Consider the following 26,038-nt stretch of genomic DNA (forward strand, 5'->3'; position numbering starts at 1 on the left):
ACGAGAAACATCAAAACCTTTAAATCCGCACACTATGCAGAAGACCCGCCTTGGTTTCCGGCATTCCTCATATTCGTGTCCTTTGTCGCCACAATTGTAGCAGACGCCGAGCACTGGAGGACGATGCTTTTCCACCAAATATTCTAGGCACATCATAGGTTTCGATCGGTTTTTGATTGCTTCCCTCGAGATTCTTGCCATCCTGATTCCCTTGCTGTTTCTTTTTCTGGTTGTCAGGAGGCTTGTTTGAATCAAGACCTGCCGGTTTGGCATTCTTGCTCCAAAACGTTTTGGATTTTGCGTTGCCGTTATTCTGTCCACTTCTCTTTTGGTTTTGATTGTTTTGTTTTTGTTTGTTTTGTGGTGGATTATCAGAATAAGCAGCAACTTCCCGAGAAGAACCGAAAACTTTCTGATAAATCGGCGTCTTGGAGGCGTCGATCGATTTACCAAGACTCATCAATTCTGAGAGCGTGTTCACTGGCCTGAGGATAAGCATTTGTTTATAGTCGGCTTTCAGGTTCCGCTTGAGCACGTCGAGTTTTTCGCTCGGTGCCATTGGAACCGTCATAGCACGAAATATTTTCTCCATTTCCAGGAAATATTCCTGGAAAGATTCGTTACGCATCTGCCGGCGCTGGAGAGCCTTCATTTTGAGCGTAGCATCAAGTTCAGGATGAACAAAATTTACCTTGAGCTCGCAAACAAGATGGTTCCAGTTAAACAACCGGTTTTGCGCACGCATAGCCTGATACCAGGTCAAAGCATTGCCAGTGAACAAATGCATCGCAGAATTGAAAAGTTCGTCTTCGCACATTTGCTCACACGCAGCGTAACTCGCTACGGTGTCCAAGAATTCATTTAGTCCCGTTCCTTCATCAGTTCCAGCATACTTCCGAATTTTCCAGTCAGCGACGCGTTGCGGGTTACGCGAGTAATTCCTTGGGGCTGCCATCGATCCGTTTCCCGCGTTGGTAGATATTGAAAAGTTCGGATAGGATGGTCCCGTCCGCTGTTCGGTCCATTCAGGAACGTGAGGCTGGTTCTGAGTTTGGTACGGGGCTGTGAATTCGGTATTCTGTTTCGGTTTCTCGATTGGAAGTGATGGGCGTATATTTTGTTGACCCGAGAATCCTCGCTTCAACACAAATTGATCGGGACTGGGCGCCAGTGTTGGGCGAGGAATCTCTGGTGCATCAAATGAATCGGGTACATCCATCAAACGCAAATCTTCCAGATCGGTCTGCAGATCCTTCTCGGAAGCACTTTCCTTCTGATGTACTAGTGCCCGAAGTTCATTCACGGATTCACGAAGTGAGACAACTTCTTGAACCGTCTTTCTCAAAACTGACGAAATTGTTGTCAGTGAAGCAATCCCGCCCATTAGCGTTTCGGTAGCTTTTGAAAAAGCATCAGACCCCTGAGACGCTAGGGCTTTATTATCGTCGGATTGCTGTCGCAATTGTCGAATCTCGTCCCTCATCTCGCACAAGACACGCAACAGGTCGTCTCCTACGAGCTGTTTGGAAAGAGATCCTTCGTTATCGGAAGGATTGGATCCCTGTGGAATTGCAGCTACGTCTGTACTCAGCAAATCTCCCAAAATTTCTCCATCCTCCCCTTCTTGGTTGTCGGGAGGAAGTGCTGCCTGTTCGTCGCTGAAATGACTGGCATAAACTGCTAGAACTTCCTCCAGCAACCCCGAAATTTCCTGGTTGACCTCCCCTGCCGCATAATTTCGGATAACCTGGAGCCTAGACCCCAAATGAAGCAACCGTGTTCGGTAAATCTCCTTGTTTGGGCACCGGTACTGGAGATCTTCCTTGATTGTTAGTAATTTACCAAGGCAGATCTCCTTTTCTTCACCCACGTCACCCCGGAAATTGCGTACTAATTCCCTCCGAGACGACCGCTCATGCGACAAAATTCCCCGAAGACGCCGCTGCCGCCGGACACCCGAAAGATCCGAATCAGGAGAGATAAAAATGCTTCGAGATAGCAACTCAAAATCCAGCTCATCGAAATGCAAATGATCGACGCGCATGAACACACACGCTTGGTTGAATTTCTCAAACGCCATCATAACTTGCGCTATATTGGAAGAAATCACCAAGACACAAAGCATGTAAGTACTGACACGGTATTATTTTCGATTTTTCGCCCACTAACGATTCCCTTAAAATTTCAGGAAATCAAGCTGTTCCAAAAATGTCTCAAACCGGATTGAGAATTCAAGGCGATTGGCCACCGCAACCGAATAATAACAACAACCTTCAAACTACTCGTCCGGCAGACCAAACACAAACAACGCAATCCACAAATTCGGACAAAAAAGAAAATGCAAAAATCAAAAAACAATACCAAAAATGTAAATAAATAAATAATACGACCGCGGAACAATATTGCGGAAGAAACCTCACCGACTGTTCTACGAAAATCCTCTATTTAGTAGAAGCACCCCACACTCCGGAAGAAAAAAATATTTTCCAAAATAGGAAAATATTTTTTTCAGTGTGTTTTGCGCTGTGCGCCAAATGTAAGTAGGGGTTTGCCCACTACTCGGGTTCTTGTTTGCCCGGCGTACCCTTCTTTTCAGGGCGGCCTAGGTGCCTCTACAGAATTTCGGATTTTCGTAACAACAAAAAAAGGGTAAACAAAACAAAATAAATTACTAAATTTACCGACTTTATTGTCCTCGAACTCTCCACTTCACTGCTGCTGCGGGTGGCTCACTGCTGCGGGCGGAAAGGCGGGCGGTTTCCTCCGACCGGCCGGGACAACAACGGCCGCGTTCTCCTTTGGTCGTTGGCTGCTCCGGCAGCGGTCCTTGGCGTTTAGCTAGGGAGGTGAGCTTGGCTCCTTTGTTGGAACCTCCCTAGCGACGTTGGCGACGAATCGCCGGATCGTCTACTCGCCGTAAACGATCCCGGGAGTTACCGCAGTAAACTTCCCAGGGGGAACCTTTGTCCGCCCTGCTTCGTTCTCCTTGGCTATTAGCTATAGAGGAGAGCTAGGCTCGTTCGACTTATCCTCTATAGCGAGAACGGTTGATGTTCGGTTCCTTGTTAATTAGCCGGGGTAGCGAAAGAACTCCTTTGCAATTAGCTAATCCCCTTTTGGCGAACCGACACCACACAATGCACTGTGCCCGAACCACGAGCCGGCACTTTTCGACGGTCTTAGCTTGCCGTCACACGCGCGCACTGAATCGTTTTTCTAGTCGCGGGGAACTGTCCCGAAAAGACAAAAATTATCTGGACGTCTGTTTGATGCCGTGGTCCGTCACTTTCTGTCCACTCTAACACGATGGCCGCCTTCCGCACTCGACTATCACAAACCGCCAACCGCCTTGTCGCACAGCTGTCAACGATGAGCAGCATAACCAGTACACACGAATTTTTGCAAGAGGAGAGCGGTAGCCTACCTAAGCCCTATGTTACTAATTCACAAACATAAAACAAAAATTATCTAACCTATCTGTACGAATAAAACCGTTCACAAACGCGAAAATGAACAAAAATTTACAACTAAATGTGAACGGTACCGAACAGCGGTGAGCATAATTTTACGTAAACAATACACTCTACGGAGTGTATACGCAAAAAAAAGGGTATATTTCCACCCAGTGCAAAATTGTTACCCTGGCGGGTTACAAAGTATGAAGTATAATTCGCTCACAGGAAATTCCATACAACGTTACATTCAAGATTAAGATGATTAAGATTAAGATGGATAAAGAAAAATCCTTTGTAAGAACCGGATATACTTTTTTACGGTTTTTATTTTTAATTTTTAATCGAAAAGCTCCTGTCCGATTTTGAAACTTGAAGTTCAAATCCAATTTTCACATTCTAGTATATTTATAACGGGTTTTACGAAGCAATTTCTGTTCCTGCGACTTTAATTTCGGTCCATTCCATATTCCAACTTGTTTCATATAATACTGGGAACAATAGTCATTGTTACTCTGACTAGTGAAAATTAGAATTATCGTGTGATGCCCAACTACTTTTATTCTGCTTGTTACTCATTTTAGGGGTTGCTATACTTTTAGCGAAATAAGGTAGGTATTCACACAAAATTTAGAAAATACCTATTTAGTTCGGTGAAAAGTAAAAGTGAGTAATATGCAGAAAGCGAGTGGCCTTGACATTCGTCTTTAGTATGAACAGTAATCAGAACTCTCACAAATCGCAATCCGAATTCTTTCGGCATCAACTACATCAGCAACAGTAGAAAAAATGTTTAGTACGTTTAGGTGGATTCACAGTAAGAAACGCAACGCCCAAAACGTGTTGAAAAGTTTTACTTATTTAACCACAAAAAAAGTTAAAAGTTACTTATTTAACCACAATATTTGTAAAGAAATATTGGATCACCGCTATAACAATGATTCAATCGAGGTAAACCATTTAGAATTAATATACATGCAAAACTTTATGACAATAATGCTCATAAATAAAATAAAAATGTTTGGATAACAATACATCAATGTTTAATTACTAAAATATCAAAACACGCAAAAAACCCAATCTTCCCGCGAAAAAATCATATATTTTTATATTTTTATCACCACCATAACACCGCGATTACATTTCGAAGAAAAGTATAAGCCAAATAGTTTCAAATGGCTGACATTTTTCAGGACAATATTATTAATAAAACTAAATTTCGTACTCGTTCCATTCATATATTGTTGCACTGGTAGAGTTTTTCCGAGAAATAATTGAAGTTTTTATTGGAAGCTACGACTGACTTGCAGGTGAAAAAACTGCACTTCCGGTGAAAATTTCAACGTGTCGATATGTTGGTTTTCACCGAGTGCTAGATAATTCGCTTTTTTCACCTTGATTGGGCGAATTGCTCGTGCTGTGGTGGACCAATATTGTGGCGCTGCGAGTTTATCGTCGGTTAGTCACAGAAAGTAAAGTCCATTGGACTATAAACGAAGATTAACTGGCAATATAGCTTTGTATGCTGTGCCATTTTGGGCTTTGTTTCACAAACAAGCCAAACAGAAGCGAAGAAGAAGAAAACTGCACGGTAAAAAAACTTTACCCATTTTATGTATTCAAATTGCCCATTTTCGGAAGTTATTCGAGCTGTCAAAAATGGGTATTTTTTTGTTTCTAACAATGAGTACTTTTTATCCATTTTACAACTACTCGATGAGGTAATGTCAATGGGTATATTGATCTTGATAATGGGTGAAAAATCCTTAAGCATTATTTCAAGCGAGTTAAACTGCAAACTAAGGATCGTAGTGGAACCTGCAAATTATCGCCCTGCATCGGAGTCCGTGGCGAAAACGGAACACTTCGGCAATGCTCCGAAAATAACGTCTGTTTAGACTACTGAGGATGTTGAAAATATGCGCCAGTTCGGCATTTTTAGAGCAGCCAAAAGATCCAGCCATCAAAGATATATCCAGTTGGCGGTTTTATTATGTTAAGTAGTTTTAGAATAGGATTTCTATCTAGATTTCTATACTTTTATGAGAAAACAATAATGTGAAATGAATGTTATTTTATTTTTTTTTTTAATTTAGAAATAATTCTATTGACAATATTTTTCATTCTGGCGCGAATTTCATGAATGGGTATTTTTTACGCATTTTTTGTAACAGTTCTGCGAAAAATAATGGGTGAAACATACCCAGGTTGACGTCCAAGGTCTGTACTCATTTATGGGTACAAACGCTTTACCTATTTAATGGGTTATTCCACTTTTATTGAAAATGAGTAGTTTTCTACGCATTAATGGGTACTTGATTTTATCAGTGTGCATTACTTTGTCAGTTCGTGAGCTGAATCATAATATGGTATCGCATGACCAAGTTCAGTTCTGCCGCAAATTGCCAATGCAATTATTCTATTAAAATTTTAGTGCATATCTTCCGCACACTGAGAAATAAAAATATGCATAGTTGGCATACTTTCTATTCCCGTCTCTTTTATTCTGCTGTTTTTTTTTTGCATTTTCTAGCATATATACTTCTACTAAGCATTCAATGAGTGGATAGACCGACCATATGTAATGCATAAAATTTACAGCAGGTGAAACGAGAGGCAGATAGAAAAGTATGCTATCGATACATAAATAAAATTCTGCGTGTAGGTGTCGGCATTTTCGCAGTGGTGACAGTGCTCACCGCCAGGTAGCGCATCCTCGTGGGTAGTTTTCTCCGCTTGATGGTTGCTGTCTTCGCTTGGTGGGTCAACTCTAAAAGGTCAACTCACTGTAGGGGGAATTCACAGCGGTACTCAACATGACATTTCTAGACATCAAGTTTTATGCGCAGCCTTGGCAATTCCTAGAGAAACTGTCAAAAGGTCCTAAGGGTAAATGAGAGCATTCGTTTACAGTAGCGAATGCCATTCTGGTTGAGCTGCACGGTTAAATAAAACAACCTGCAGAATAAGTTGTTTTAACTTACTTTTGAGTTGTGCGTCGCTTTCGCACTTATTAGTGTTGTCAAAAACAAAAAGAGAGATTCGACTCAGTCGAGGTCTTCCGTGGAGGAAGGTACTTTTGAGTTGTTTGGGTTGAACTCAAAATTAGGTAAATTCAACTTAAATTTGAGTATAAAAAACCTATCAATGAGTTGTAATTTTTGCCGTGGTTAAATGGAAACTACCTTCAACACGGTTTACCTAATTTTAAGTTCCCCCACGATACCACGAGATTGAGTCAAAGGAACTCAATTTTAGGTAGTTTTTCGTTTCCGTGTGGGTCTGAGACTCATCAGAAAGTACAGCCAACGACACGACTAGCGATTTGCATTTAAAACTGTAGCGCAAAATTTATGAATGCGTTGGAAACGCCATGAAGAAGCCGTGATAAACGAAAAAAAGTAAACAAAGGTGGGATCTCATTTGCACTTAGGACAATTGGACAAGTTTGTCTAGATTCTGTCGGTTGTTATGCTTATGCGGCCGGTGATTCGAAATATTTTTAGAAATATTACGAATTTTCAAGGTAGGTAAATATAAGCAGTAACAATCTATTCATTTCCCGTAGTTTACATCCTTCCGTTTCTAGCCATTACACGCCGGCCTAACTGCGCGATGGTGGACGCAAAGCTGGAAGCCGTACCGCTAGTGGAAATCGACGAAGGCATTTTCAAGTACATACTGATCAAGGTATACGGACGAGAGAAAGCCGATGGTAGCGAACCGAGCAAGAACATCGTACGCGGTTTCGCTCGAGCCCAGTGGCATTCGGATATCTACGAAGAAGTTAGCAGTGCACTGGCCGGGCTGGGACTGGAAACGGAATGTCTCGGCGGAGGTCGCATCGAACATCGACCGGACGAAAAGTTGATCAAAGTCTACGGATACTCGCAGGGTTACGGCAAAGCGGATCACCAGGAGACGAGACGAATTTTACTGACCGAATATGGTAGTTTTAATATTGAAACGACGGATGAAGGTTATTAGTTTGACATTGACCGGAGGAATAGTTTCAACTGCCAGGTTTTTATTATGGTACCTACACGATTGTAACCAACAGGGAATCGAGAGCTAATAAATTACAAAAAATATCGAAGTAATTATTTCCTTGTCCTGATACTAGCTGTAAACCGACAGAATATCTTATTCAATAAAATTACAACAAACTCGAAATTCTATTGGCAAATCAAAACAGCAGCTTCCATGCATTTCCATCATTTATTGGCAGAGAAGGTTTTAAATTTCCGAGTTCAAGAAAAATAATGTCCTGTGACAGTATGGGGTATCGTAATCCAGAAGATCCGACCCAACCGCAATGTTACAGATCTGAAATCTGTAAATGTTGTATGAAAAGGCATTGTGCAGGACTGCCAAAGAGCAAGTCTAAAACCGTTGGGAAGGACAACATCCCAGTCAAAAAGGGCAAGTTGCTGGCTAACGGGGGGCTATTTGCCAACTCGAATGTGCTAATTGCTCTTCAATTTGCCAGCAAATTGCTGGCAATTAGGGGGCTATTTCAAATGCAACATTTGGGCGATTCGCCGCCTTCATTTTTTTGCCGCCCAACCCGCCCTTAAATCGCTCCCAAATCACTCACGGAACGCGCCATTTAATCGCCCTTAATTGCCTAATATGGAAATTAAAAATAGTACTTATTTTCAGATTCATTATCTACTCACATATACTTACCAGTATACTAGGTAATCGCCACCAACTTATAGGCAGAATCAAAGGTGAAATCGGTATTGCACACCAAAACTTATCAGAATCTGACGTTCATTAAGACTTTAGGTCAGAGATCTTATTCTACTACTTACACACGATTCCACAATTTTCTACATTCGTTGGCTAAATGAAGTGCACTAGACAAACAAAATACAAGTGAGAACACACCAATTGCTCAAAAAACAATTTTAAGCTTAAGCCAAACGTGAACCGCCATGTTTGAAAAACGCAAAAAACAACCAAGTCCATTTCAGCCGCCAGAAAATTTGTATAAGTATTGAAATTGCCTTTAAATCGCATTCGCAAATTGCATTTGTTCCTAGGGGCAATTAGCACAGGCGAGTTGAGTCAAACGTCAAATTTTTCAAATCGCCTGACCATGTTCGTCCGCATTTTTTTTGACAGGGATTCCGGCCGGACTCCCTAAAAGTCGGACGTGGCCGTCTATACGAAGCAACCCACTACGTGATCGTAACGATCTAGGTGAAGACGTATCGGTTGGATGCCCTCATGCTCCATCTACAACAAAGGCCAAGCGGCTATCGAAACACACCGATCTTTAAATAATGTCGCCTATAAATTACTCTCTCGTTGTCTGTTTAGCAAACTGCGGCAGCGTCTCATTTCACTGTCAAATTTTACCCGATTCAATCTCTTCGGATGACGCAAGAGGACTGTTTCAACGGAATAGTCGTGTTGATTTGGGGCCCTATTCTCAGTCACGTCACTTAGTGACTAGAAGGAAATTTTCTTCTAGTCACTAGGTGACGTGACTGAGAATAGGGCCCTTGATATGCACAGGATGGATTACGTGGCGGTACGAGCAGACAACCATGGACTTTCGGATCATTCCCAACATAAAAAAACGTTTTCAGATTCAAAACTTGTTTCCGATTGTTTATTTTTCATTCGCTAGCTGAGTTTAATTTTTTTTTCTATTTGGTGTGTTTGTTCACAGTTGGTATTAGTAATTTCAAATATGTAACCGTCTGCTGCACTGGGTATTACGACGAAATGCTTTTTTGAACGGATTTCCTAAAATTATTCTAAATTCCGAATGATTACGCGTAGTCACGTAAATGACAGCAAACCGAGTCGAATACGATTGAACCGTATTCGTTCAAAAAATCAATCCGTCGTATAACAGAATTAATCTCTGGATTAGTCTAATATCGTAACAGGAAAAGTCGAACAAAGCGCCGTTATGCGAACCCTACACGAACAGAAATAGACAATAAACCAATTATTGATAGTGTAAGAGCGCGTTGAAAATTAAAGTTCAATTCGCGATCCAAAGTCGGTACATGTCTTACAGAATTTTTGTAAAACATTTATGAAATGTCCAACTAATTTTTTTGTAAAGACCGATGTTTGACAAATATAGGTTCATTGTAAGCAAATGGCGCAAACTTCTTTACCGACATTTAAATCGCCAATAGAATTCAAATTGACATAGAAATATTATGGTCACTATTTTTGTCTCGTGTAGGGTCCACTTCAGACAAATCCTTTTAGTCTGACAGCTAAAAGTAAACGAACCCCAAATAGCGACGCTTAAAATGAATTGCATAGAACTTCAGTCAGAATGAAAAGGTCAAAACACAAAAAAAAAAAACAAATGCAATCCATTGCGAAAAATGCGTTTGCTAGTCTATTAAAAAGAGGAATGTGACCACTGCTGTGTCTGTTTCTGTTAAAATCGATCCTGTTTGTGAATTTCTGTAAGTATTTGTAGCAATCGAATTCAAATGTTTGAATTGAAAAGGGAGAACTGGAGAACGTAAGGTTTAATCGACCTCCTCGATGGTCGGTCCGGATCCGGTACCGGCGCCGGCACCTGGAGCAGCACCGCCCGCACCAGCGCCCGGAGCACCACCAGGGAATCCAGGCATACCACCAGGGGCACCGCCGGCACTCTGGTACAGCTTGGTAATGATTGGATTGCAGACGGATTCCAGCTCCTTCTGGCGGTGTTCGTATTCCTCTTTCTCCGCCAGCTGATTAGCGTCCAACCACTTGATAGTGTCGTTGCACTTGTCCATGATGATCGTCTTGTCGCTGTCGGTGATCTTGTCCTTCAGCTTGTCGTCCTCCATGGTAGCCTTCATGTTGAAACAGTACGACTCCAGAGCGTTCTTGGCGGAGATGGTTTCCTTTTGCTTCTCGTCCTCAGTGCGATACTTCTCGGCTTCGTTAACCATTCGCTCAATGTCCTCCTTGCTAAGGCGACCCTTGTCGTTGGTGATGGTAATCTTGTTCTCCTTGTTGGTGGATTTTTCCAAGGCAGTCACATTCAGGATACCGTTGGCATCGATATCGAAGGTAACTTCAATCTGGGGAACACCACGTGGGGCTGGTGGAATGCCGGACAGTTCGAACTTTCCGAGTAGATTGTTGTCCTTGGTCATGGCACGTTCACCTTCGAACACCTGAATCAGCACACCGGGCTGGTTGTCCGAGTAGGTGGTAAAGGTTTGAGTCTGCTTAGTTGGGATGGTTGTGTTACGCTTGATCAGAACGCTCATCACACCTCCAGCGGTTTCGATACCGAGCGACAGTGGGGTGACATCGAGCAACAGCAGATCCTGAACTTCCTCGGACTTATCTCCGTGCAAAATAGCTGCCTGGACAGCAGCGCCATAAGCAACGGCCTCATCGGGATTGATCGATTTGTTCAGTTCCTTGCCATTGAAGAAATCTTGCAGCAACTTTTGTACCTTCGGGATACGAGTCGATCCACCAACCAGGACGATGTCGTGAATACCGGCCTTGTCCATCTTAGCGTCACGAATGGCCTTCTCGACCGGTTCCATTGTGGAACGGAACAAATCCGAGTTCAGTTCCTCGAAACGGGCACGGGTGATTGAGGTGTAAAAATCGGTACCCTCAAACAGCGAATCGATCTCAATGCTGGCCTGAGTCGACGATGACAGAGTACGCTTCGCGCGTTCGCATGCCGTACGCAGACGACGAAGAGCACGCTTGTTTGTCGACAGATCCTTTTTGTGCTTGCGCTTGAATTCCTGAGCAAAGTGATTCACCAGACGGTTGTCGAAGTCCTCTCCACCAAGATGAGTGTCACCAGCGGTGGACTTTACCTCAAAGATACCGTCGTCAATCGACAGGATGGACACATCGAAAGTACCGCCACCCAAGTCAAAGATCAATACGTTCCGTTCGCCGGCAGTTTTCTTGTCCAGACCATAGGCGATGGCCGCGGCGGTTGGTTCGTTGATGATACGCAGCACATTCAAACCGGAAATCGTTCCGGCATCTTTAGTGGCCTGACGCTGCGAATCATTGAAGTAAGCGGGCACAGTGATGACCGCGTTAGTCACCGTCTTACCCAGGTAGGCTTCGGCGGTTTCCTTCATCTTGGTCAACACCATGGAACTGATTTCCTCCGGGAAGAAATTCTTGGTCTCACCCTTGTATTCGACCTGAATCTTTGGCTTGCCCTCGACCGAGATCACATCGAACGGCCAATGCTTCATATCGGCCTGTACGGTCTGGTCATCGAACTTGCGTCCAATCAAACGTTTCGCGTCGAAAATTGTGTTGGTCGGATTCATGGCGACTTGGTTCTTGGCGGCATCGCCGATCAGACGCTCAGTGTCAGTGAACGCCACATAGGACGGTGTCGTCCGGTTGCCCTGATCGTTGGCGATAATTTCCACCTTGCCATGCTGGAACACTCCGACGCAACTGTAGGTGGTTCCGAGATCGATACCGACTGCTGGTGCTTTGGCTGCCATCTGAGAATGGGTAAAAAATAGCAATTAGATGTTATTTAATCGAAAGGGGCTCGCAATGTATTGTGTTAGTCGTCGATATTAGATGGTTCAGAACAAGTTTGAGATGACGGCTAGGGATTTCTAAAGCTTTGTGTTAAATCCTACTAATTCAATAAAATTTCTAGGTTAATCACCCTTCAATGAACGGATGACTGTTGTGCGTTCACATATTACGTCATATTTCCGCAATCTGACTCACAGCGCATCTTATCATGCATGAATTGCAAATTCCTTCTAGCAATTAATGCTGATTTCGTTTTTAGAATCGAGTAGCTCTAGGTTCGCCCTGAGCTGTCACTTTTGTATGGATTTTGTAAATATTAGGGCGAACCTAGGGCGACTCTGATCTGAAACCGAAATCAGCATAAGTTTGCCGAACTACTGTCACAAAGGTATCGAAACACATACAAGAAACCTTCCGGCACAAAGAAAATATTGTTCGACAGAATGCGGTCTGGAGGGTGCAAATCAATTTGTAAAAATTGTTTTCACACCTTTTACCACGATAAGGATGAACATGCAATTCCAAGGGTAAACCTCATTAAATAAAACTGCAATTGATGGCCACCGCTCAGTAGGGTATGATGCAGCGGTTTGTAAGTGGTTGTGTAGTCGTAGATTTGATGGGTGTTAAACGCTTTTGTAAATACAAAACTAGGTCCACCCAGGAAATCTTATGGCATTTTCGTTTTTCTTGGTGCTGCACCGATGTAGTACAAAAAAAGAGATGGACTGATTACACCGGTGTAGGGCACAATCAAAAAAAAAACGCCATTAGTTACGAAATACCGGAAATACCAGCGTCCTTTATGAAAACCACGTTGCCTGATGGTTAGCTAGGTAGTTACATACTCATTAAATGCCCCTATAAAGGATTATTCAGACGATACATCAGCTCCCGTCAACGACGTCGGAACGCCACCGTTCCGTCAGAATAAGTTAAATGCGTTTCTTTTGTGCCCATTCACACGTGCCGTACGTCAAAACGTTCCATGCCGTTGAAATGGTGCGTGTGAATTCCTCCATTTAACTGCATGCAACTTATCGTGACGTTCCGTACCGGTGTGAATCGTACTTAAAAATCCACGAGACCACACGAACACTTCAAAAACTGCTGCATCATACCTTACACAGCGTCGGTTACCATATCGCACCTTGAGATCGTAAAATATCGATAAGAGCATATGCAGCACAGAGGGGAGTCATGTTTCCAGACGATTCTCCATAAACGGAAGGCCATCGAGTAAGTTTGCATTCGCGTCCGGTCGCGATACTGGTGCATATAATGCATTGTTTAAAACGCACATGAGAATAAATCTGATAGTTCAAGGCATAATACATGGCGGAGAATTCCCCAGAATCAACTTTCGGGTGCCTGCATCTGAATTGAGGTTAAGTACCACATTGATTCCAACAATATTCCAGCATGTTCTAGAACATGTGCTACAAATGCAGCATGTGCTTTGGAGCTTCTTAATTATTTTATCACTGTTTTACTGAAATTAAATACCTTCAAACAGGAAATTAAAGATTCCAATAAAACCGAGCAATACCATGCACGATTTAGCCAAGCATTGCGTAAGACAAGTACCTAACTGGAAAGCCATCTTGTTTCCAAGTGGGGAATTTGCAAATGAATCATCCGCACCCTTTACCCAGTAATTAATCACAAAAAACACGAATTTCCCATGCATTGATATCAATTTCACTTACCTTTTAAATGATTCGATAACTTTGTTTAAAATTGAACACTTTTTTCGCACTAAAACGAACTGGAATATACTTTCTTCCGCTTTACTTTACTTCACTTACTTCCTCTTTCTTGGATGAACGATTGGTTACTCTCACTACACCACAGGAACCTTATGGTATATCTACTCGAAATGCTGATCAGTGAATGCGAGCGGGCGGCTTGTTCGCTGCAATATTTATAAATTGCCAACTTGTTCCAGATGGTTCTAGAAAGCGCGCTCGGCTCGATGGCGGTCGATGTCAACGATGCCAGATTTTTTTTTTCAAAAATTTTCGCTTTATATTTAAAAGGTCCAGAATTATTCAAATATGTAGAACTATTTTAGATTAGTAGACGCCTTAGACGTTCAATATATTAACGTGTTGTTTAAATTTCTATCAACATGTTAGTAACATTTGAATGGGTATATATCCATTTTTTCCATCATATCGTTATCTTTTATCAATACTCTTAAGTATCAATAAAAACCTTGATCGTGAAAACACCGTGTACTTTCTAGTTTTGACAAAAGTACTGAAAGTGTAAGGGCCGCTGTTCTCGGTATTTTCGTAAAGTCTGCAGCAAAAATGATAATTTTTAAGACTACGCCATTATATACATGTCTGTAAATCTGGCATCTATGGTCAGTGTTCGTACTTAATCTGTATGCGTGTCGGGATGAACGAGAACGTATATGTATAGGTGTCGTGAACTTTTACCTCGCTTTCTCTCACCCAGTCAAGCTCATTCGTAATATGGCTCAAAATTCTGACTGGTTTCCACCGTGCCGGTATCGGTTGATACATTTAAACTAGAATTTTGAAAGGAACTAGCTAGAAAAGTCATTTGCTGATTAGCTCGATCCCAGTCAAACTTTCCGGTACCGGTTCGGAATCGTGAGTCTGACTGAACACGGAAAACTTTATTTCAAGCATAATTTTTGAAAACAGCGAAACTCATTTGGCCCGAACAGTGAAAAAGGCGTTGACATTCTCGAAGTTTTGTTTTGAATGTTAATTAAAAACCATACCGTTTTTTACACCAATTATTCAGCCAAAATGCTTCATTAAATGGAACGAACATTTGCGATCAAGACATTCAGAAGAGCTTTATGAAGAAAAAAATGTACATACAGAACACTACATTAGGATTGTCGCTTTTATTCCCATTGTTTTCGCCTCGGAGCATGTTTGTTTTCGGTATATATTAGGAAAACTCTAGAAAGAGAACTGCGGAGACTCCATTTTGGATCGATTGGATTCGCGTTTAGCTGTCAAAAAACGAATCCAATCGAACATTGCCTATCCTTATAACATTGGACGTGTTGCCATACAATGCCGGGGAATACGTTGCCAAAAATGCTGTTTTTCTCTCCGCAGTTCTCTTACTATGAGTTTTTATAGTAAATATATGTTAATGTTTCGAAAGTCTCTCTAGCAAAACTTTATGGTCCGCACTTTTGATACACGCAGAAATATATGGCCTGCTTGTAGCCACAAACCGTTTAAATAAACTTCAAATTAGTAAACTGCAGAGCTTGGCTATTTTTCATTTCAATCTCGTTTATTCTGCTGTTTTTATGCATTCAAGACCGAAAACTGCATAAAATTTACAGCAGAATAAACAAAAGGCAAACAGAAAACTGATGTGATATTTGCTATGAAACAAATTTCTATGTTGCATACTACTATAATTTCATTAGTTTTTACATGATATCTATGCGTGACAGATAATTTTTATGCGCTACTATAAATGGCAAAAAATTATGTGTGAAATCAATATATTCAATATAACGAATTTTCTCGAGGTGAATTTTCGACTGTTATTGTTATGAAATGGAAGAGTTTGTATATACCGCACAAGGAAATGAAAAGTTATCAAATTTCAGTACAGGTTTAGACAATTTTTGCATTCTAATTACTGAAAATACATCAGCCAAGAATGGTCATTGTTTTGCTAGCAAAGAGGAAACAAAAATGATTAGTCTCTATGAAACGACAATAGAGGATTATTTTTTTGCTTTTTTTTGTTTGACCCATTTGACAGGCATATCCTGGAATAAAAACAATGATGTTCCTACCACTGATGCCAGCGACAATCCCAATCTAGTGTTCTGTATCTACTAGAAAAAAAGTTACTTTCGTCATTTCAGTTTTGTCAATTTTGGTTACTAATCATATCATTTTTTTTATCAATTCTATGATTGAACTACTCCGCAGAGGCCGTATTCCAAACGGACTTTGTCAAATTTGAGCGATATTGTTGGTTTCTTACTAGCGAAATTATTCATACCAAATCAAAATTTCAAAATCGCCCAACGAAAGACGTTCGTTGGACGACATCCAAATAACCGTTCAAGAGACGTCCATCGTTGGACCCGTGTTGAACGATTTTGATATAATTTTTTTGGGCTTCTCAGTGAGTAATTGCTCATGCATCTGGAGAATAATAGAGAGAGACGCGAATAGTGTGAAGACAAAAATACCGTTTTGGGCCGACCAATCGTGCAAAGTAAATAAACATTACTAATGCCTGGGTTGGCAGAGATAAGTATTGTATAATCTTAAAAAAGAAACTTAAAGTTTCGTCAGAATTTAGCCAAATCGTGAGAGCTTTAGAATAATTTCATCTCTTTGATTCGATTCATCTCTAAAGAATAACGTCAACAAAATTAACCAATCGAAACGAGGCTTGTAAACACGTGGTAAAAATAAGTATGGTGGCTGGGCCTGCAAATAGTAAAAATTTACATCACTAACCAATCTGAACAAAGAAAGGTAGGGGTCTTTTTCTTTTCTTCTTCACCTTCTTCCTTTTCGTTCGAAAAAATATGACATCTCACACAAGAAAAATGTGCCCTCCTAGTTCTAGTTCGTATTCCAGTGACTGGAGCCGGAATACTAACTGGAATTAGACAAAATTTCGGCACATTTCCGGCTGAACTTTACCAAGCATTAAATCTTCGAATTTGTTTCGCACCCGCTTGGAAGAACATCGGACAGCCAGCAGATATCCGTCAGCTGTCAGAATTATCAATATGATGTTGCCAGAACTCCGCTATACTCATGGAAAAAATACAAAGAAACCCCGAAGCGATACAAAACCGACCCTGTCGCTGCGTGCCTGCCCACCCAGTGAGACGTCCAAAAATTTGTTTCAAAATCGTTCAACACGGGTCCAACGATGGACGTTCGTTGAACGGTTATTTGGACGTTGTCCAAATTGGTCCAACGAGCGTCCTTCATTGGACGATTTTGAAACCAACCGTTCTTAGAGGGCATTATGGATTCCAAATCAAATGCATCAACCGATTCCGATTCAGAATCGGTTGTTGCATTTGATTTGGAATCCATACTGACTCCATTCAGGATTCCGAATGGTTTGACCGAGTGGCGGAAATCCGGCAGGAAAAACCGTTAATAACCTTACACTGAGAAACAAAAATATGCACAGTTAGCATACTTTCTATTCCTGTCTCTTTTGTTCTGCTGTGATTTTTATGCATTTTTATGCATATACTTCTAGTAAGCATTCAATGAGTGGATAGACCGAATATGTCCAATGCATAAAATTGACAGCAGAAGAAACGAGAGGCAGATAGAAAAGTCTGCTATCGATGCATAAATAAAATTCTGCGTGTAAGGCGAAAAAATTTTCCAATGACGATTGTTGCAAGAAGAGTTCTCTTAGCCAGACCCACAGAAATTCTGCCAGAAAATTTTGTTTCGCTGCCGGTTATCTGGAAAATTTTATTTCGTTGCCGGCTATCGCCCGAGCTATCTGGGAGGAATTCTGCCAAATTTTACCATATCTACATTTTAAATATCAAATTTCCAAGATTTTGCAGATACAAAATAAGGAGAAACAAAAATTTTGGTTTGAACACGGTAAGTAATATGGATTTCATGTCTCCAATTACTAAAGGCATGTTTTTATTATAAATATGCATAAAATTTAAAAAATGAGAAAAATACAAGCAAAACCTTCCAGTCACCAAATTTTCTGGCAGAGACCGCTCTGCTAGATTACTACCAGTCATGGTTTAGCAGCCCTGTCAGATTTCTGGTTACTGGTAGGTTCACAAGTTTTCCTGACATTTTTTGTTCTTCCCAGACTTTAAAATTATTATTGTAGACATTTGAAAAAAGTATCTGGCATCTCTGGGATCGGTGCTGCGAAATTGTTCCCCAGGGAACTCAAACAAGCGATTTAAGCACCACCTCCGAAGAGGACCACTTGTCACGTTGTATTTGCCCGGCAAGAGTCTAAACCTCAGGGCAGATTCTCGTAAAAGAACCCGCGATTAAGGGTCTAAACATCAGGGCGGATTCTAGTAAAAGAACCCGAAAATATCAATGAACGATTTGGCAGACCTGGATAACCATCGAGTGACTTCGACTCGAATCGAATAGCGCCGAAAAGAAAACTAAGAGAATCCCGTCGTTCAGCCAGTCAAGAAATACCACCATTTACGTGTCTCATCACAGGTACAATTCTAAAATTCAAATAGCCCTGTTAAGCTTCAGAAGTGGAAGTGGAGGGGGTTGAGGTTCCCAAGTACATCAAGACTTGGAGTAAAACAACAGAAAAAGGAAACTAGAAACTACTGAACGAACGACGTGAAAATCCTTTCAAACCGAGTCAATCATTGCGGGGAAACTAATTACAAAAATACACTCATCATACACATTTTACATCAATTACAAAAACAGATTTTTATTTGCGGACGGCATTCATTTCGCTACTTGGCCTCTACTTCTCATCCTTCCCCAGTCACCAAATTTTCTAGCAGATACTGATCTGCTAGATCTCTGTCAGTCTTGGTTTGGCAGCCCTGTCAGATTTCTACGCGCATCCTGTCGGGTTAGTTGAACTTGGGCGAACTCGGTTTCGCTCGCGTTTTCTGGCAAATTTTGACAGGAAACGAGCAAAACCCTGGCACGACTCGGAATTAAACCGTGCAAGGATCCTGGCAATTCCTACCTGGTAGAATTTAGCACGAATTGAGCAAAACATCTGACAAAGATGTGGAAGGAAGCGTCCAGAAATCTTGGCCGTACATTCCTGGCTGGATTCTGGCTAAAAGTTAGCAGAATCGATTAGTTTAACAGCTTCTGCCAGAAACGGTTGTTGCATTTGAGCGAATTCTATGCCAGAATTCTCGCACAAATCGCGCAAAATGCTGGCAGAAGCGTTGCCAGAATCAATTTCGCTTTGCTAAATTTTTGCTGAATTTCTGCTTGTCACGGTGACTAGGTTATTCCCGGTCAGCGTGGCAAGCAGAAAGTTAGCAAAAGTTGAGCAAAGCGAAATTGATGCTGGCAGAGTTTCTGCGAGCATTTTGCGCGATTTGTGCGAGAATTCTGGCAACGAATTCGCTCAAATGCAACAACCGTTTCTGACAGAAGCGGTTAAACCAACCGATGCTGCTCACTTTTATCCAGAATCCAGCCAGGAATGTACGGCCAACATCTCTGTACGCTTCCTGTCACATCTCTGTCAGATGTTTTGCTCGATTCGTGATAAATTCTACCAGGTAGGAATTGCCAGGATCTTTGCACAGTTTATGTCCGAGTTATGCCGGTTCCTGTCAAAATTTGCCAGAAAACGTGAGCGAAACCGAGTTCGCCTTAGCTCAACTAACCCGACAGGATACGCGCAGAAATCTGACAAGGCAGCCAAACCAAGACTTGCAGAAATCTAGCAGAGCGGTCTCTGCCAGAAAATTTGCTCACTGGGTTTTGGATTACTGCCTGCATTTTGCGTGATTTGTGCGAGAACGCTGGCAAAGAATTCGCTCAAATGCAACAACCGCTTCTGACAGAAGCGGTTAAACTAGAAAAACTCTAGAAAGAGTACTGCGGAGACTCCATTTTGGATCGATTGGATTCGCGTTTTGCTGTCAAAAAACGAATCCAATCGAACATTGCCTATCCTTATAACATTGGACGTGTTGTCATACAATGCCGGGGCATACGTTGCCAAAAATGCTGTTTTTCTCTCCGTAGTTCTCTTACTATGCACGCTCATTCAAAACTACTCAAAATTTGAGTTCAGAGCACTCAATTTGAAAAATAGACGCAATATGTCAAAAAATGAGTTTTAATTTGAGTAGAGTTAACTAAGCTGGTGAATAACCATTCAATTTTTAAATTTTTGAGTGAAAAAATTACTTATCCTCAAGAAAAAGTGCGAGGAGTTCGACATCGTCTAATACTTTAATAAAAGATCTAGCCTCGGACCTAGTAGCTGTAGAGTCGAAGCAGAACATTCAGAAAACTAAAAGGTAGGTTTCTCTGAGTTTTGTTTTTTATTCTAATCTAACTTCTATTCGTGTTTTTAGAGTTTCTGCTAGTTCTACAATGTACCGATTGGTATAAAAGAGATGTGAAGAAACGTCGTCGGATTATATTTCCAGACATCGCGTCTGAATGAACAGGTAAAGGATACTTGAAGTATCGGTGAGATTCTTTGTAATAATATTAAAAATACTGAATGATTATTTTTCAAATTTGCTTTTTGAGTAAAATGTACTCACATTTGACATTTGCATCAAAAACTCAAAACTGAGTAAACGAGGCGAACTCAGTTTTTGACCATGCGCAGTTTTTATGAAATTGAGTGGCTAGCCACTCAAATTTGAGTTACTATCAATGAGCGTGTGAGTTTTTCTAGGTAAAACTAACCGATGCTGCTAACTTTTAGCCAGAATCCAGCCAGGAATCCGGTACGCTACCTGCCACATATTTGTCAGATGTTTTGCTCGATTCGTGCTAAATTCTACCAGGTAGGGATTGCCAGGATCTTTGCACGGTTTATTTCTGAATTATGCCAGGGTTTTGCTCGGTTCCTCTCAAAATTTGCCAGAAAACGCGAGCGAAACCGAGCTCGCCCTAGTTCAACTAACCCGACAGGATGCGCACAGAAATCTGACAGGGCTGCCAAACCAAGAGTGACAGAAACCTAACAGAATGGTCTCTGCCAGAAAATTTGGTGACTGGGTGGGAGTAACACAACCGATTCTAACTAGAATCGGTTGTGTCGCTGGAGCCGGAATACTAACTAGAAGCAGCCGGAATTCCGGCGCATTTCCGACTGAACTTTACTGGGTACTATCACGCCATCTGCGCGCCGACACGTACATGGATCATTCAACTGAAAACACAGCTGTCAAAAAATCTGCACGACGATCTAACGAACACGATCGGTTTTTATTGACGGATTGTGATTGCTGCACTTTTTTATCCAAGGCATTCAGATTTTCTTTTGCACGTCAAGAAGTGTTTTTGATTTTTCTTTCCTCAGCAGTGTAAAAAGCATAAGCAAGTTTTCGTTTTGGATATTCGTGCCCCACATACTAGCCATGACAAAGTAATCATAAATCTATAAATTACGGCACCACAATGAATCTGCAATCATTGTTCCAAGATTTCAATCCGAGGTAAGTTACTGGTTGAGTACTCCTTTCGCTTTCTGAGGGTCACTATAATAGTAATGGGTTGTAATTTGAGCATTTTTCAAGGTTTCTATCGATTGAAATAGTTTTAAAAAATGGTCTTGTTAGTGGTATATAATAAGTTTTTTTTTCCTTTTTTAAAGCAAATTCGTGGTGCACTGCTGTTTGTTTACATTCACAATTTTATTTTGCTTACGATTGGATGAGTTCATAGGTAAGGAACTGATTTTACACAACCCGACTGGTGATTATTTATTCGGCCTTTACTTAGATTGGCCGTACTGGGTAATATTTATACCACTATGGATATGGAAATCAGTTGCAACACTAGGGGCAATCGTAGGAGCTGTTGTTTGGTGCCGCTATCCACACTACAGGTAGCGCGAAGCCGTTTCAGATACTCTAAAAATCTTTGCAAAAATGCTTTTTAAATTTCACATTACAGAGTCGAGGGAGATTCGTATTCACACTTCAAAGCGATGCTCATATCGCTATCGCTGCACCTAATTTTACTGATGTTTGAATTACTGGCCTGTGATAGATTAACATCCGGACGGCACCTCTGGGTATTAGTGTTCATTCCACTTATCTTTGGTAGCGTTGCCAGCGTAGGTGCTTGTGTTTGGGCCGTCAAACACGATCGGTCTTTTGAGGTACATATTGTAGAAAGATTATTTTGTTTAGTATATAATTGTACCTTTTACAGCTAGAATTGTTCTGTGCGGTCAACGCCCTCCAGTTCGTGTTCCTACCACTTAAACTAGACGGATTTGTTTCTTGGAGCTGGGAGGTGGTCTTTGTGCCACTGTGGATTGTTCTATGTCTAAGTTTAGTGGCCGTGTTATATAGTATAATATTCTGTGGAATCCTACTACGGACGCCTGAAGTTTCTTCACAGCAGAAAAAGTCAGCGATCAACTCGGCTATCGGCAACTGTGCCACTGTGCTTCCAATACTGATGTTTCAAGTACTGCTGGCGGACAAATTGGATGAGGATTTAGATTGGCCGTTCATTGCAGTGGCTGGACCACTGCTGACTGCACTTTTCGTACTAATCCTGCTGAGTTTCAATGCCAAGGGTGGCAATAAATGTAAGTATCGTATAATAGCGTATTCTGAAAGCAGCCATTTTTATTATTTTTCCGGTATAGGGTGGTTTGGAATAAGGAAAAACTTCTGCCACTTCCTTCTGGGTGTGCTGCCCTGTTTGCAAGAATACGGTAACATATCATATCACACGGAAAGTGCTGGCCAAAACGTGCCTCTTGACACCAGTGTACAACTGGACGAGTTCGAGAAGTATGGAAAAAAGGGCAAAAAAGCTCTGAGCAAAAAGAACGATCATCTCAAGCCGGTTGTGCCGATCATCAGTATAGATCTGCCGGATTAGGGCAGCCTCTCGGAATAAGTAAGAAATTTTTTTGTACCTACGTCTGTATTTGCAAACCGCGACTGTAGCACAAATGAAACCATAATTTATTAGGAATCTATCGAGATGAGCTGGTTAAGGAACTAGGTGATTTCGCAGAGAATGTTGAGCGCTGAATTCAAAGCATCCACCAAGCACTACATTGCTTCAAAAATGTGATTGATAATAACTCCTTCATTCATTTGAATTCAAACTCGCCATATTATTTCATATCAGTTTTTAAACAAACTTCTTTTTCATCGAGACAGTTGTCTCTATCAAATATTTTATGTTCGAGTCGCAACCTCTGCTAGTGGTTGCACAGTGTATTCATCTACACATATACAACATAAGCTACCGTAAGCCTATTTATTTAACCCATTAGATTAGTTGATTTTATAACACAAGATGTAGTTTAGTGAAATCGAGAATTATAGAAAATTTATGAATTTGTATTCGCAGTCGAATCTGTTCATTTCAAGCTGTTAGTATTCAGTATCGGCATGGAGGGTTGACAAATTATACTACCCCTAATGAAAAATATTTTTGTTGACTAAATAGTGGACGACATCATCTGTCTTAGGGTATACTTTCAAAAGCACTATTTATCGGGCTCACTTTGAGCCCCTTAAAGAAAAGAGATTCTTGGAAAATTGTTCGTACGATGAAACCATGCGATGATATAGAAAAAGAGAAGCATACCGTGAACAATTATTGGGATAGCAATTTGTAAATAAAATTATACGCAGAACAAACCAATTGTTTGAAATTGAAAAGTCAAAGATGGCCTTAATGTTTCTCTGGCAGGAGTTTTGCGCACAGATATGTCGTGATCTACCCGGTTTGTCCCCGGTGGGAAAGTTCTGCTACTGCAACCGAGTTTTTCCCGACGGCGGAATTTTTCACGATACCATACTTCCTAGAGCGGTAAAAACCCGCCTTCGGTGTGATTCGACGTGAGCTAGTCCTCGGGGCGGTGGACCTAACCTATTCAACGAGTCAATACGGCGATTCCGGATTTTGGCCAGTCAAAGGTCACATGCTCCGGTGTTTTCCCCACACCCTCGAATCCAACTCTCTGGACTCTTATAGAGAGCTTTAGCGTTAAAATGTCATTAGACATCATATACCAAGCCAGTGGGCCTAAAACAGAGTCTTGTATCTCCCGCAGCGATCCTCATCGAAACATGTACCGAATTTGTGTCGTAGACTGTTAGGGGCCATTCATATACCATGTGGACCAAAAAATCTGCATTTATGACCCCCCCCCCCCTCCCCCTGCGTGGACAATTCATGTACCCCTACCTCCCTTCCCACAATGTCCACGTGGACTTTCCCGATATTTTTGTAAAGTAATATAATAAAGAGGGTTTCCAATTTCAGGTGTTCGTATTGTGTTGGACTGTTTTGATACTGGCTATAACCCGAAGAATAGAATAAAAATACAGTTCAAACTTTGTAGGTTTTCTTAGACATTTGTGAAAATTACAAACATCAAAAATTGTATGCCCAAAAGTCACTTTTTTGCATTCATCACAATGGGCCCTATTCTCACAGTCACGTCACTTATGTGGTTTTCGTTTGAAGCGAAACTGAGTCAGTTCCTAACCCCAACTGCTGTCAAAATGTATGAACTGACAGCAGTTGGGGTTAGAACCTGACTCAGTTTCAGGTTCAAGCGAAATCGCCATTAGTGACTAGAAGAATGTTTTCTTCCACGGCTTACATATACTAGGCTAGCTCGTTAGTGTAAACATTTGACGAGAGCGCGTCATAGAAATCGTCGGCGAAAACAATTACATGAAATTCATATATTGTTTGCTGCTAACGAATGATCGGCACCTGGTAAATCAAAAGGAAGCTATGCGAATGTCCAAAACCTTTACTATGATCAGAAAATTACGGTGGGATATGTTTTCTATGGCTTGCATCCAAATTGGGTCATTAAGCTATATATAGTTTTCCGTTCCATTCGATAAATTTTAGGTCCAATATACATAATATAACATGATTTCAAAAAAAAATTCGTTGTAATACGTAAAAACGATTGTTTTGTTTTTTAAAATAAATCTAATGTAAACTTGGCAACCATACATAGGAAAACAGCGGTTGTTTACATCTGGCCTATCAGGACAACACCCAAAATGAAAAAAAACTATATGCAATGTATGGTGTTCATGTCAAATAAAAATAACCCTGTGGAAAAACCGAGAAAACATGCCTTATTTTTTTCTGACAGGGCATCATTTGTCGTGAAATTCGATATGTCAAACCCTTCCTATAGTGTCAAATCCAGACTATCAACATATTTCTTTATTTTAAATTTTAATATTATTTTCACGTTTCCTGAGTTGGAAAAAAATATTGTTGCAATCACGAAAATCAGCTTTATCGATGTAAGTAATAAAAAACGACTTTTTTTTCTCATTTAATGACCCAATTCCCGATTTACGCTATAATCACATAGATGTACTGATTATCCACTGTGTCTAGTGTAAATATGGCGTAATTTACGTCAAAAACCCATTGCACACTATTTTTTCCACCGTAAGAGCTCAAATATTGTCAATTAACAACTTTCGGGAAATCCGTTTGTTTATTTCAACGATTTCTCTGACGTCAACGAAAACTGTCAATTCGCGGAATAGCAAGCCTCCTTTCTGTGAGCCGTGGTTTTCTTCTAGTCACTAGGTGACGCGACTGTGAGAATAGAGCCCAATAACAAACAATTTAAGTTAACTATGAACACAGAGAATCGGCGCAGATTTAACTGGATTCTTATAGTTTTTAAGCGTCGCCCAGACATACAGATTTATGTTTGTCTGATCCAGAATTCAGAAAATTTGTCCAGATTTATCCAGACAAATTCGAAAATAAAATGAGTTGCATCGTTGATTTTTGAACTGCCTTTTGACCTACGATTTTTAAAACAAAACTATAACTGGAATAACTGGAAACACAACGCACCAAAGTTTTTTTTTCGCTAAATGTGAATAAATTTTGTTGAGTTTTCATCAGCTGGATGTTCAGTAATTCAAGATACTGAAAGCTCAGATACACTCAAATTTAATCCACATGCTTTATGCTGAAAATTAAGCATTTATATTGGTCAGATTGGCGGCGCAATTACCGAATTTTCAGAAAGCCGAGATATATTGTTAACATATAAAAACAGATTAACAGACATAATACTCGAAAATAATGCTTCGTCCACTTTAACGGTCATTTTAAATATATTTGTAGTTGGGACTGTGGCCGCTTTTGAAATTATGGTGCCACTGACATATGAACAAGAAAAAATTGTTCCCAAGCCTGAGGGGTAACCCACCAGCAAATAAAGGTTTGGGACCGTGAATAAAAGATGGAGCTAGTGTTCTGGGAAAATTGCAGGATCGATATTTTTAAGGGAATGCCCTCATAGTGTTATGTCTGTTAGTTTGTGATATAAATAGTAAATTGCAACAAATACAG

At 40.9% G+C, this 26,038-nt stretch overlaps 3 protein-coding genes across 4 annotated transcripts; 2 read left to right on the plus strand and 1 right to left on the minus strand.

The window, feature by feature from the left end:
• Positions 1-6,493: 6,493 nt before the first annotated feature.
• Positions 6,494-7,625, plus strand: LOC131684888 (sex-regulated protein janus-A-like). Of its 2 annotated transcripts, none has more exons than XM_058968131.1 (2): positions 6,494-6,982; positions 7,042-7,625. In XM_058968131.1, the coding sequence occupies exon 2, from the start codon at positions 7,068-7,070 to the stop codon at positions 7,437-7,439; it is 372 nt and encodes a 123-aa protein (XP_058824114.1). In that variant the 5' UTR covers positions 6,494-6,982; positions 7,042-7,067; the 3' UTR covers positions 7,440-7,625. The 2 variants fall into 2 exon arrangements, with proteins under 2 accessions (XP_058824114.1, XP_058824113.1); XM_058968130.1 differs by having other exon boundaries at positions 6,496-6,978.
• A 1,420-nt stretch (positions 7,626-9,045) lies between these two features.
• On the minus strand, positions 9,046-13,886 carry LOC131684881 (heat shock 70 kDa protein cognate 4). The gene is made up of 2 exons (XM_058968124.1): positions 13,685-13,886; positions 9,046-11,932 (listed from the first exon to the last, which is right to left on the minus strand). Exon 2 carries the CDS (start codon positions 11,930-11,932, stop codon positions 9,965-9,967), a length of 1,968 nt encoding a protein of 655 aa, XP_058824107.1. The 5' UTR covers positions 13,685-13,886; the 3' UTR covers positions 9,046-9,964.
• A 7,003-nt stretch (positions 13,887-20,889) lies between these two features.
• Positions 20,890-23,322, plus strand: LOC131684884 (transmembrane protein 185B). Its single transcript, XM_058968127.1, has 6 exons — positions 20,890-21,144; positions 21,303-21,373; positions 21,431-21,536; positions 21,605-21,812; positions 21,866-22,250; positions 22,311-23,322. The coding sequence occupies exons 1-6, from the start codon at positions 21,107-21,109 to the stop codon at positions 22,547-22,549; spliced, it is 1,047 nt and encodes a 348-aa protein (XP_058824110.1). The 5' UTR covers positions 20,890-21,106; the 3' UTR covers positions 22,550-23,322.
• The last annotated feature ends 2,716 nt before the right edge of the window (positions 23,323-26,038 follow it).

Source organism: Topomyia yanbarensis, chromosome 2 (genome assembly GCF_030247195.1).
Source record: "Topomyia yanbarensis strain Yona2022 chromosome 2, ASM3024719v1, whole genome shotgun sequence".
NCBI lineage: Eukaryota > Metazoa > Arthropoda > Insecta > Diptera > Culicidae > Topomyia > Topomyia yanbarensis.